The sequence below is a fragment of the Heterocephalus glaber genome, unplaced genomic scaffold (assembly GCF_053883595.1).
Source record: "Heterocephalus glaber isolate CG9 unplaced genomic scaffold, H.glaber_assembly_v1.0 deba00001547, whole genome shotgun sequence".
Lineage (NCBI taxonomy): Eukaryota > Metazoa > Chordata > Mammalia > Rodentia > Bathyergidae > Heterocephalus > Heterocephalus glaber.
In genome coordinates, this window is record NW_028258340.1 from 11,633,158 (window position 1) to 11,646,632 (window position 13,475).

The 13,475-nt window shown below is 34.6% G+C and overlaps 1 protein-coding gene across 4 annotated transcripts in view; it reads left to right on the forward strand.

The window, feature by feature from the left end:
- The window catches only part of Prrg1 (proline rich and Gla domain 1), a 102,102-nt gene that overhangs the window by 35,570 nt on the left and 53,057 nt on the right, over positions 1 to 13,475 (forward strand). For all 4 annotated transcript variants that reach the window (XM_013074014.3, XM_087189870.1, XM_021262582.2 and 1 more), the window contains one exon: positions 9,338 to 9,387. In XM_013074014.3, coding sequence (XP_012929468.1) covers positions 9,378 to 9,387 — 10 coding nt within the window. In that variant the 5' untranslated portion in view covers positions 9,338 to 9,377. The remainder of the gene's footprint in view (positions 1 to 9,337; positions 9,388 to 13,475) is intronic.

Sequence of the window (13,475 nt, forward strand, 5' to 3'; positions counted from 1 at the left end):
TTGTATAAGGAATCATTCTACTTGTTACTAATAGACTTCCACTCCTTTCAACTCCACTCTTTTCCAAATTCTACTGAGTACAATGCTTGCCCTGACTACTCTAACTACCAATACTGTCACTTCCATGGTGTCCAAGGCTTGTTATTCTTTGAAGCTTATGGTCCAGTGAAGCTGCTAGGAAGGGTTTCTATATGGGAAAAATTGTAAGGGGACTGGGTAAAACTTCAGGCATGGACAGGCATTCTTCTATCAAGGAGGTCATCAGCAAGGGCTTCTGTACAAGAGAGGCCCTCAGCATGCTGTACCAAGAAGGATTCTGTCCATATGCCTGGTCTTAGGTCTGTAGATTCTGAACTCTCTCTCAGGGGCACTTGGACATTAAAGAAATGCCCTTCACTAAGAATGGCCCTTCATTTTGACTCTGTTTGGTACCTTCAGCTCTGGCCCTTCCATCCTAGGCTCCACTGACATTTATCCTCCCTTTTAACCTCTTTCTAGCCTGGAAGAGGTAATGTGGGTGAGTGGATTGGAAGCAGGAACCCCTATTCTCACTATTTTCTTCAACCATTTTGTCTCTGCAAGATGAGATCTCTGATCTCCCCCAAGTAACTTATAAAACAGAAAAACTGTTTTGTTTCTTTTTCCCAACCAAGTTCGACTTTCATTTAAAGCAATGAACATAGAATGGCATAGTTATTTTTTGGGCCAGTAGTAGGTAAGGAGTAAAGAAGAAAAAGTGAACTTTTAGGAAAAACAAAATTAATATCTTAAAATGTCATCAATGTAAAACTTCCATTGAATTAGTGAAGGTATTGTTAATATAACTGTGAAATTTGAGGAGGAGCTAGTGTAGTATATGTGTAGTAGAGAAAATTTTTGATTTTAAATCTGTAGTATTTCTGGTGGTGGCAAGGTACCCAAGTATAGATTTTTCTGATATTTGAAATTGTGAAGTTCAGAGGAAAGGTCAAAGTTAAATATACGCATTTGTGTTATATTGGGATGGAAGTGATAATTGAAACATTACTGTGGTTAAAATAAACTGTTTTTATTAGGAAATACCGTTGACTTCATCAAGTGAATTGTAGGGCACCCAGATAGTTTGAGGTAGATTCTAATGACTTCTTATTCACTGAGGTGCCTCTATAGTTTTAACATGATTTATTTAGATGGCTATACCATTATTTTAATATTGTATCATACACTTGAAATTAAAGATCCACTGCCATATAAAATTAATCCCTCACTGGAAAGATTTTAGAAAATTTTCTGTCATTATCAATAGTGCTGAATCTTTGTGTTTCAATAAAACTTATGCTGAACTTCCTCTTGTTTCTTTGACTTGTTGATTTATGACAATTCATAAGTCATTTTGTTGTGTACCCCATTGATTGACAAATAATGACTTTTTGCCTGTTTTTGAATAGCCATGAACCAAGAATGGTTAAATGGTTAAAAAAATTGAAATAATAATATTTCATGACATACGAAAATATCATAAAATGCAAATTTGTGCCCTTAAGTAAAGTTTTACTAAAACATAACCACACACAAATTTATTTCTGTGACTGCTTTTATGTTGCAATAGCAGAATTAGGTAGCTATGATAGAAAGCTTGAAAGCTTAAAATATTTATTCTGACCTTTTGCCAAAAAAGTCTTGAGACATTTGGTGTATAATAATTACCGTGTCATAAATAAATAAACTAGGAAAAGGTAAGTATTAGAAAAGAAGGGCTTGTCTTGTATAGATTATTATTTAAATAATTCCTGTCCTATTTCCTATCTTGTTATTTTCTCCCTGATATGTACCACTATTTATTCCTATTTAACATATTATGCATTTTGCTTGTTTAAATAAATGAACACATAAATTTTTATATTCTTGCTCTCTATATTGTAGCTTTCATGAGACCATGGATTTTTGTCCATGTATCTACTCACAATGTAAATTTGAGTAGATACACTATGTATCTGTTGAATTGAAAAGATGACTGTGATGATTTTGATATATGTTACTGTATCCAAATCTGAGGATGACTGGAAAACAAAGTCAAATAATGTATCCTTTCTTCATCTGCATAACTGGCTTACTTTTGTGCCACAGATTCTAGGAAATAAGTATCTGGAAATTCAGAAATATCTGTTAGCATTTTGGTGTTGCTGCCTAGTGGGAAGCTGCATGTGTAAATATTTACATATTATATATTGATTAAAATATTTGATAATGTTATCATATTTTAATGTTATAATTAACTTTATAAACTATTATATTAGTATTTAATATTTGTATATTATACATATAGATATGTATGTATGATAATATAGCTGAAGATTTACACTCGCTATTGTGTTTATACATTTGAGATATGGATCTGGTGAAGTGAATGGCACGTAGGAAGTACCTAAAATTTAGAATAATTGAAGAATTAAGCCCTTAAAGTTCTTTTCTGAACACCAGGATATCACTTAATAGTTTTGCACTGCATTTAGAACTGAAGTAGAAATGTTTTCCCAGCCAGTGAAGCCTGGTATGATATGACCATTTATGTCTTGCTTGATCTCTCTTGTTTGCTGTTCTGAAATCATACTGAACTTCTTTAAATTCTTCTTAAGAACTTAAGTTCCTTTATAGTTTAAAAATATGACTCCTCATAAAATGTAATTTCTATTACATTAGGGATCACATGTGTTTTATTTGCCATTAATTAATTCCCCATTGTTTAGCAAAATTAGTGATATATAACAAGCCTTAAGGAAATATTTGGTGAATATTACACGTGTGACTGAAAGAACATCGGATTTAGTGTCAGAAACTCTAGGTTAAGATCCTGGAATGTTTCTAAATCTTGATCTGGATGCCAGTTACACAGGTTTGTTTGTGAAAACCATTGAATTTTAATATTAACACTTTTGATGGAAATAAGTTGAAAAGTTAAACAGTCTTGAGATGCTTCTCTTTACTAGCTGTGTGAATGTGAGGAAGTTGTTTTTTCTAAAATTTGGTTTTATCATTTGTGAATAGTTGTTATTGCATCCACTTCATAGAATTGTGAGTATATATGATGCACATGAAACTGCCATATTATAGTAGATACACAACAAATACCAACTTTTTATTTTACCAAAATTTTCATTTGAAGAATGTGGAACCAGAAAAGGTATAAAGGTGAAGCTCCCAGAGGGCTAGTAGAATTAAGCTCTTACAGAAGAACCGTGAGGCAGCTGAAGACAGCTGTGCCTTTAAGAGATACTATGAGGAGGGAATGTACACCAGTGAATACCTCATCCCTAGAGTATGCTGCAGGGCCCTTAGGCCCTCTTGCCCTTAACAACTAGAAGGACCTTGGGGCTTGGAGAAGAACTAGACACTAGAACTAGCACAGCCTTACATAGGGTGGCCAGAAACTAGTATAATGACCTGAGGACAGTGGGAGACAGTGAAGTGATTGACCTACCTAACCAGCCATGAGAGAGTTATGTGGCTGAAAAGTAAAGCCAACATAGAAGTGCAGCTCTGTAAATTAAAATGTAGCCTGCAGTGTTTTGAAACTAATAAAGAAAGCTAGCTATAATTGAATCTCAGAAACTTGCTGGAAGAATAATAACTACCAGGAATAGGAGTTTCCAGACTCTATCATGGGGATGCTAGGAAAAAGGGGGTGAGAGTATATGAGGGGCATAAAAAAATAGCAAAGGAGGCACTTAAAGAACTGGGTTGGGGGGTGTATAACCCAAAGCTAAATAGTGCTGCTGAAGCAAAAACTTAAAAATTAAATTTCAATTTTCACAATTCAGCTTGTAAAATAATAATAATATCCTCTCTCTTAAGTAGTCAGAGTTACATTTATTGAACCAGATTGACCAAGTAAACAACTAAACCACAAGAACCAAATTGAACCAAAATATTCTAGGGTGGAGAAAAATTGCCAAAATTTGTTATTATTTTCACAGGTCCTACTTACTCATATCAAGAGCAGTTATAGCTGTTCTCATTTAAGCCTCCCTTAAAGCCTGTGCGATTAGAGCCACCATTAATAACCTCATTATAGGTAAAGAAACCAAAACTTAAAGAGAGTAAATAATTTGCCAAGTCAGATAACGAGTAATAAGTGGGCCAAGCCTCAAATTCAGGTATGTTTGGTGGTAAAGCTTATGCTTTGACCTATGGTTAGAGCTCTTCATCGAGATGTATATAACCTGTCATTATTTAAAAGGCCATGCTTGACTGTAGTCATCACTGCACTGTGTTTATGTCTAGCAAGATAAGTATATAAAAATTGTATTGTACACCTTCCATACATACAACTTAAAACACTATAGTAAAAAAATGTAAGTACATGATAAAAATCTTGACACAGTTCTCAAAGATATAACTTCCAAAAATTAGACAAAATATGATATAAGCTCTATTATTATTACTTCAAAGTCAGGAAATTTTAGCACACCAAAGAAGTAGTATATAAATGAACTTCCTAACACCTTGCTTGGTATTTTAATATGTAATAACTTGAATCCATGTTCATATTACTCAGTGTTATAAAATGGTGTTTGCTATTTGATGAACTGAAATAATAGCAGATTGTAGCACATTAATATAAGGTTGGTCCGGCTCTCTATCTAAAACATAATGTCTACTTTGCAGTATTCAACCTGTATTTTGCAGTGTATACTCTTTTAGTGACACTGGGCTCCTAATAGCATGGATGTTACCTTATTTTAGTTAAATATTACAATGAACATTGCATTTTGGCATTGTCAAGTTGTCATTTCTAAATTGTAACAGCCCTAAAAAAATGAATAAAGTGTTAACTCACAATTTTTTAAAAAGGGCATGGTAATGTAAATCTGCTCAGTGCCAGCAAGACTTCCCTAGATAAGACATGCACCCAGAGAAAAAATGCTAAGAACTGTGGACTGATGACTCCTATTTGAATGTACTGACAGTATCATCTCTAGCATTCTGTCACTGCACTATAAGCAGAGAATTTGTCTTCTCATGTTCACCATTGTTTCTCTAAAGCAAAATTGCTCAACCTTGATATTATTGATACTTTGGAATAGATGATTTTTATTATGCACTATAGCATGTTTAGCAGTATCCCTAGCCTCAATCCACTAGATGCTAGCAGCACACTTATCCAGTTGTGACCAACAAAAATATCTCTCATATTGGCAAATGTCCCCTTGTGAAAATTAATCTTATTTGAGAACTACTGCTCTGGAAAATAGAATAGGACCAGGCAAAAACAAAATACACCAAATATTTTTGGATTGATTTAAAACAGGAATGAACAGTGTTCTATAAATTGAACTGCTTATGATATGCTGTGCCTGGAAAAATTCATAGAACATTAACTGCTATGCATCAGAAAAATATAGAACACGTCAAACCCATGATTTCACATACTGCTTTATAAGACAACATTAAACTGAATAACTTAACTGAAAGAACATTAATTGAATTAGTGTTGATAATGCACTTTGCAAAAATCATAAAAGTGATCAAGATGATATGTAAATAACTGAAGTTTGAAGCACTAATCTATATTAAGGGAAACGTAGGCAACATATTTCCTAAACATGTACGGTGTAAGAGTTTCCCATATGTCTGTTTACGTAGGCCACCAGAACCCTTACTGGGAATGATCTAGCACCTTATACAGACTAGATACAGGTGTAGAAGGTAAACCACTCATGCTCCTAGAATTAGACAATCTGCTATATATTCTAAGGTGTGCATATCTGTTTGAGATGGGGCCTAAGCTCCGTATTATATTAGAATTCAAAGGAAAAAGAGATTACTTCCTCCTCAGGTAATGAAGTAAGGCTTCACTACTGATACTGAAGAATTAATGTAATTTTTATAGGAGTCGATAATGCTGAGGAAATGAGTAGATACAGTTGGAAAAATTCAAAGCATATTTAAGGGGTAAACAGAGGCTAGTTTGGCTAGGGTACAGTATGACCATTAAAAAAGGCAGAATCTGGTTGTAGAAGATAGTCAATTCTAGGCTGGGTAAATCCACTAAACAGTGATTTTTTATTGAGTTTATTGGTACATTTTAGGTATACCTTATGATCACATTCATCATTGGGAATTTGTACCGGTACATGCTATATCTTGGTTCTTATTTTTTTCCCATTCCCCTGCCCTCCTTTCAACCCCTCCACTCCTCCCTATATACATATGCTTTGTTTCCATTTTTTCCTTCTTTTCTCATTTTTTTCTTTTCCTTCTTTCATTTCTCCTGCCTCCCCTCCTTAGTTCCCCTTCCCCTTTGAACATTTTCTTCTTATTTCACAATATCTATCATACATCTTGGTCCTCATTAACACTTTCAGTTTCTCACACCAGAGAAACAATTAGGTATTTACACATGTGTGTCCTATTTATTTCACTTAAGAGTATGGCCTCAAGGTGCATCCATTTAGCTATGTCTCTACTCTATCTTTCTTTGTGGCTGAGTAATACTCCATTTTATAAAAAAAACCCCACACCTTCTTTATCCAATCACTAGTTGATGGACAATTAGGCTATTTCCAAGATTTAGCTATTACAAACTGTGCTGCTGTAATCATGAGTGCACATATATTGCTGTGGATTATTTTTACTAAGATACCTTAATGTCTGGCTAAAAGCTATTTTGTTGTTGTTTTAAAGCATGTTGCCATTGCTTTATTTATTTTTTATTACTACATTGCTGCAGTAGATTTGGGGTGATGACTGAAAATAAAGATTGATGAATAGTACTTGGAAAACTATAAAAACTAAAGTATAAAAACTAAACACACACACACACATTTAGCAGCTAAAAGAAGGGAGTAGAGAGACTAACGTAGCAGATCAGAGTGGAAAGAGCAAGCTAAAGCTAAATCCTGGAACAAGAAGCAGCAGGTAACATGGGGTTTGGATTGAAATGAGCAGTAGGCCAGAAGCCCTATTTTCTTGAAAGAAATTGCCTTCTTTAAAACAAGATTCTGATCTTTGGAGGCTTTCTACTCCAAGGCTAGGTGAGGTGGTTGGTAGAATTGACTTTTGCCTCATTGATTTCATCTTTTCCTGAAAGATGGCTACCTCCAGTGATGTCTTTTGTCTCTGCCATGCTGACCTTTAGAGAGGCAATTCCTCTTTGAAAATCTTGGCCTATGACCGGCAGTCCTTTCTTTTGTGGTTTCCACTAGCACAACTGAAATAGGCTTGATTCTTTTCAAAATGACTATTAAATATTAAAGAATAAACAAGAAATAAAATACACGAAGTTCTGACAGATTTATCTAGTATCTCTGATATCACCTTTCCTCTCACTTCTTAAGTCTCCTTTTCCTTCTGTTACTGGAAATATCTTCTTAAAATCCAAATTAAACGACATCGTTCCCCTCTTTATCTCTTTGTGGCTTCTCATTTGTACATGGATTACATTTTAGGATGTCAACTTTCTTATGTTTTTTCACCAGAGAGAAATATCTTATAATTCTTCTTACATAATGGTTTTATTTATCTAATTGGAAAGAGTTTACAGTAAAGTTAAAATTGAAATATTTGGAAAGAGTGTGGGACCTTTCTATAAAAATATAGAAAAGCGCTAACTGTCCTAAAGCCTTCCATAGCTTCAACTCATTCTTATTAATATTGAGTTTTCTGATGACTGTATATTCAGGCTGCCTCAAGGGAAAATCTTAGCAGATCTATCCCAGTTCAACCTGAAGAGTTCTATACTAACCCATTTTACAAGTTGGTGTCCTGCATAAGATATTTTGAGGATTGTTTGCTGCTTTCAAAAGAAGCAGAGTGATAATTTCTAAAGTTCCTATCAGCTCCAGAATTCTCTGGGAGTCTGCCTCATTTTTTCTTGATTAACCTTATGTTAGTTTTCTTTCTTATAATTAATAACTTGTTAGAAAATAATAGTATTGCTGAGCTGCAAAAGACTTTTGCAGTTACCTTGCCCAGTGTCCCAAAATGAGCTCCAAAAAGTAGGGCTCCTGAGAAATGTTAATTGTTTATAAAAAGGACTAAAGTAGCCAAATAGGTTGAAACTGTACTTTTGTCACATTGCTCATTAGCATTTTAGGCTCTGAAAAGTCGTATAATAAGAATACCTATGCGACCTTAAGTCAGCATTTTGTACATTTATCTGATCAAAGTGGCTTGTTTTAAAATAACTCATCTTTTAACATGTAGTATAATTTTGGAAATATGCATATAGTTTAGCACCCTCCTTTTGCAAAGAATTTGAAATAGAAAATGATTTTCCCAGTGTCACAGAACTACTTAACAGGTTTCAATCTGATATTTATTCCTTGATTGTCCCTGGTTAACTTCAAGTAGGTTATACATTTTTAAAAAACTTTTTATTAGTACATGTTTGTAGTTCATAATATTTGCATTTATCATAGGGTCTAGGTACATGTACTTAATGTTTAATTATTTCTAGTCTCTTTTCTCTCTTCTCCCTTGCTTCTCCTTCTATCATGTATAAATATCATATTTTCCTTATCCATTCATCTATAATGGACTTTTAGAGTGTATCTTATAGCTTTACCTCTCAGGTGCTTAGCTTCATATTGGGAACATGACATGTGAATAGTAAATGTATGGCAGTTCTCTGGTTGAAACTTCTAAAAAAAATGAAGCATGATGGTATTAATTTCTGTGTATGTATATATTTTTCATCTTTTATAAAGAGAATTCCTGCTCCCCTATGCACACACTCTTTCTGCAATTGCAATATGTGATTTTTGTTTCTCCAGAGTTTTCTTCTGTCAGTAGTTCTTGGACATAGATTCATTCTGTTTATTGGAAATAACACTGTTGGCTGTTTTGCTTCAGGGATAATTTGATTAGGGTTGCTGCTGTTTGACACTATTCAGGAAAATGTTACGCTATAAAGGGTATTGGATTTGCCACAGAATGATACTGAAGGGGAGCCAGGGGCAGGGAAGCTAACAACATGCTAGCACAGTTATTAACATTGGGTTTTTTTTTTTTTGACATTTTTGTCCACCGTTTTTGGTTGATATCACTGCCTTCATAAGAGGCAACTACATGACCAATGTGATGATTTTATTTGGCAAGGGCAGAAACTAATACGAGATAAAAAAGATCATATTAAGTTGATTTAGAGCCAATGCTTTCCAGAATACCATGTTTCTGTCCTCTGAGATTAAATATCTGTGATAGAGAAAACACTTTTATACAGAAGGAAGCTTGGAATGCACTGAAACAAAATGCTCATGTTGACCACATCAGCTGTAATGGAGCTTATCTGATATAGTGACTCAGCCTACTGAATCTGACTGTGAATCTGACTGTGTGTGTGCTCTCTTTTGTGCAGAGGATCATCCTCTCGGACCTGCCTGAGGCCAGGAGAAAACATGGGGAGGGGTAAGTTTCTCTCTTCCCTTTTAAATAATTTAGACTCTCTGTATTAACCTGCTATAGCCAGGAAATTAAATTTGTAACTCAGATTGTATTTGTGGATACCTAACTTGTATTTCCTGTTAGTGCTAGAAAGTTTTTGTCTGAAATGAGGCTCTATAGTGAAAGACCACTACCTTATGTTGCTTGCTAAGCCTTTTTTTTTTTTCTATTTTTTTGTGGCTATCTCCTAGTACAAGGACAGCTCAAATACTATCCAGAACTGTCCAAATCACAGTTTTTTTAAACAAATCTTAGTAAATTACCCCTATGCTTCAGATAGTTTCCATATTTTGTTAATAGCAATACAAACAAACAAACAAAATGATTCTATGCAACCATGACAATAGTAAAATACTCATCTGTGAGGTTGATTTATAAACAGTTTTGGTTTTTCTTTAAATGTTAAAGCCTAATATTAATACTTATTAGATGAATTCTTTGTGCTTATTTTTGCTTTCTCATTGGGCTATTTATGAGCAGTAAACAACAGGCAAATTTAAGTTAGTTTGTTACTATTATCCAGGTACCATAGTAACTTCATAAAAAATTCCAAAAAATGTACATCAGAGTGCTGTAAGCAGGGCATAGTGGTACATGCATTTAATCCCAGCACTCTGGGAGACTGAGGCAGGAAGATTGTGAGTTCATGCCCAGCCTAGGCATGCCTGTCCCCAAACAAAATACATAAAAAGGGCTGTAGATGTAGCTTGATGCAAACGCCCTGGGTTCAATCCTCAGAAACACAAATAAATACATAAATAAAATTTTAAAAGTAAATAAAAGACTTTAAAAGAAGACCTTTTGTGTGGTGTGGTATACTGAGAAAAGTACTGAACACAGAGTCAGAAGATCTGAATTCTACTTCTACTACCTCCATCAAATCACAGAGCCTCTATATAAGGTGAACTTATTTGTTCATCTCTGAAAGGGTATTCATCCCTTTTTCACTTCTATCCTCAGGAAGTTGTCATTGACATAGTGTAATAAAACATATGAATGTTTTTTGAACTCTAAATTAGAACAGAGCAGTGATGTTGGCTTGTTGTTACTGAGTAAGTATATCTTTACTGGTTCTTTTACTAGTCAAAATAAAGCACTTAATTAGATGCTTCTGTAGGCAGCCAAGCTGGGACTAGGGGTGGGTAAGTAACTGAGAGTTCCTCCTTAGGTTTCACCTTGCTTGCCCCATCTTTGTATGAGTCTTGGTAAGCAGCCTCAAGATTATGGATCAGTCATGGAAAATATCTCCCTGCACCTTGTTGAGTTAGCTTTGGCTCTGTTTTCTCCAAAGTTTCTACTGGAAATTGATTTTCCTTACGAATTCTGGTTCTTTCTAAACCATCATTAAAGATACCAATCTTTTTTTTTAATTTTAAAAATAAATAAAAATGTAAAATAAAAAGTAAGTAAAAATTTAAAACTAGACAAGTTTCTGGGACTAATCTGTGCCATTCCTCCCCCAAAGTTAGCTGTCAGTAGAAGCTTCCAGAGTCTATCATTGTGGCTTGGTTCTCAACAGTCTCAAACACTTCAGGAAGATTTGGAGTATGTTCTAGTTTTTCAGATACTGCCATACCCTTATGGAGAAGAGATCTGCATTGAGACAAGCAACCCATGTTCTTCCCTGTTTCTTTTTTTTTCCCAGACTGATCATTAGTCACTAGCAAAGGGATCATTAGTTGCTTACTTCAAAAGACACATCAGCAGAGTATTTGTTCAAATGGCCAGGCAATTAATAGAGTTCTTGCTAAAGAACAGGACATGATAATGTAGTCTACAGAGATGGGCAGGGCATGTTTCCAACCTGGAAATGAAATAAGGGAAGTGCTTCACATAATGTTGCTTTTACAAACGTGATAGCTGCATTTTAACTGCTCCTGTTGACCATTATAAAGGCATCCTTAATATCCTGAATGTCAAAGGGACTCTTTTGTTCTCCAAGCTTTGCTTTGTTTGCTTGATTTCATTGGTTAATTGCTGACACTGTTAGTGAAAGAAAGAACTGCTACTCTGTGTTCACTTTTTTCTGCTGCTACACAATGAACTTTTTACTGGATTTGGCATACATAGCTCAATGTATCACATAAAGGCACACAAAGGGAAATATTGGAAAAATATCGCACCAGCTTTACATGATTTAAGGATCTATGAAAACAAAGAACACAGAAGTACAATGCTGCAGTTTAGGTGAGAAATTAAAATTGAGGAGAATTATTTTAGTATTTTTTAGCAATGATGAAGAAATCATTTATAAATATGTGTTAGAAGAATTATCATTTTATTTATGTGACATGAAAGGTTATAAACAGAGTCTGTGTTAAAAAGGGCGAGCGATAAGAACAGACTTGTATATTTAATTTCTTTTTAGATCACCACCACTGTCCACTGTGTGTGGCACTGAAATATTATTTACTCTACATGAAGCATTAGCCAGGGCTTGGTATTTAGGTCTGTTAAGAATCTATAACTTTTTTATATTAAACATCTATACAGTACTTAATAATTCACAAATATTTCCTCTACATTATCTTATTTGAGTTGTAAGACAACCCTGTAATATAAAATGAGGATGATAATCTCCATTTACATGTCATAACTCTGAGGCTAGTAAGAGAAAGTCTTCTCTATAGTCTGAAGCCTGTAAATGGAGAACCAAATTGCAAAAGTAGCTCATCTTATGCCATGCTTACTTTTTTTTTCCCCAAAATAAACCATGTTGTGAATATTCTAATTGTTGCTAATGTTTAAAGTTGATTAAAAACTTGCTATTCCTCTGTTTCTGTGAGATGTAGGGAATAACTTATTTTCTAAGATCTGCAATTGTGCATGTACATCGTAGGCTAGACAGGCAAAGGGAAATAGCTTGGTGTATATCAACATTTAAGCTAACAACTAAAACACATGTATATCAGACAGTGGGATGCCTTAAATATAAAAATCATCTAAGCATAAGTGGTCCATGGACTAATTAAAAGGCAGCAGCCCTGATTGGCAATGATCATAGTAGTTGTCAAAACAGTTCAATTCAGCAGTTTTGCTCTATGCACCCCACAGCAGAAGGAGCGTAAAGTAAGGGGCCTGACACTGCTGGCCCATGTGAAAATCACTTTTTTTGACTGATGAGTTTTTGTCTTTGTGTTTTTCCTGACACAAACAGTATATCAGATGTGATGTAAAATGCAATGAATTAAAATATTAAAATATTAAAATATTAAACATTAACATTTTAATATTAAATATTAAAAGCAAATCTATTACAGTAAAAGACACATTGCTATTAATCTACCTCAGAATACCCACCCCATCTTCTCCTTCAAACACATTTTCCCTTCGTTCTTGTCACTTTCTGAAGCAGATCTTGAAGTCCTCTTTCATGTCTTTAGTTGTGATGTTATGGCTGCTTCAATGTCCTGAATAGATTCAAAATGTTTACCTCTCGCAGTCATTGTTACTTTGGGGATGAGCCAAAAGTCACATGGTGCCAGATGTAGTGAATAGGGTGAATGAGGACACACCATAATGTTCTTATGAGCTTACATTTCCATTGGATGCTATTCAACAGCAGTATTCACTGTATTTTTTTATAACCTTATAAAGACACTCACAAAAGAGGACTTTCAGAACTGCTTTAGAAAGTGGCAAGAACAATGGGATAAGTGCCTTTGAAATAAGGGGAAGTATCTTGAGGGGTGTGAAGGGTAATTTGTCTTTTAATATAATTTTTTTATAAAAAAAGTAAACGTTCACCATATATTTCAATCACAACTTGTAATATATTATGGAATGCTAGAATAGTATGAGATGGCAAGGTGGGAGACTGGTTGAAAGAAGAACTGCATGTGTAAATATAATCGTATGTAAATTTCTAGTAGAGAATTATTATGGTTTCTGTCTAGGTGTCCCCCGAGAGCCTTATGTGCTCATAGGTGGGACTTTGGGGAGGTGAATGGAAAATGGAGATGCTATACCTCATAGTGGATTGTTCCTGTTAGCATGTAGGGCCTGATGGAAAGAGGCATGTCAGTGGGGGTAACCTGGAAGGTTATAGCTCC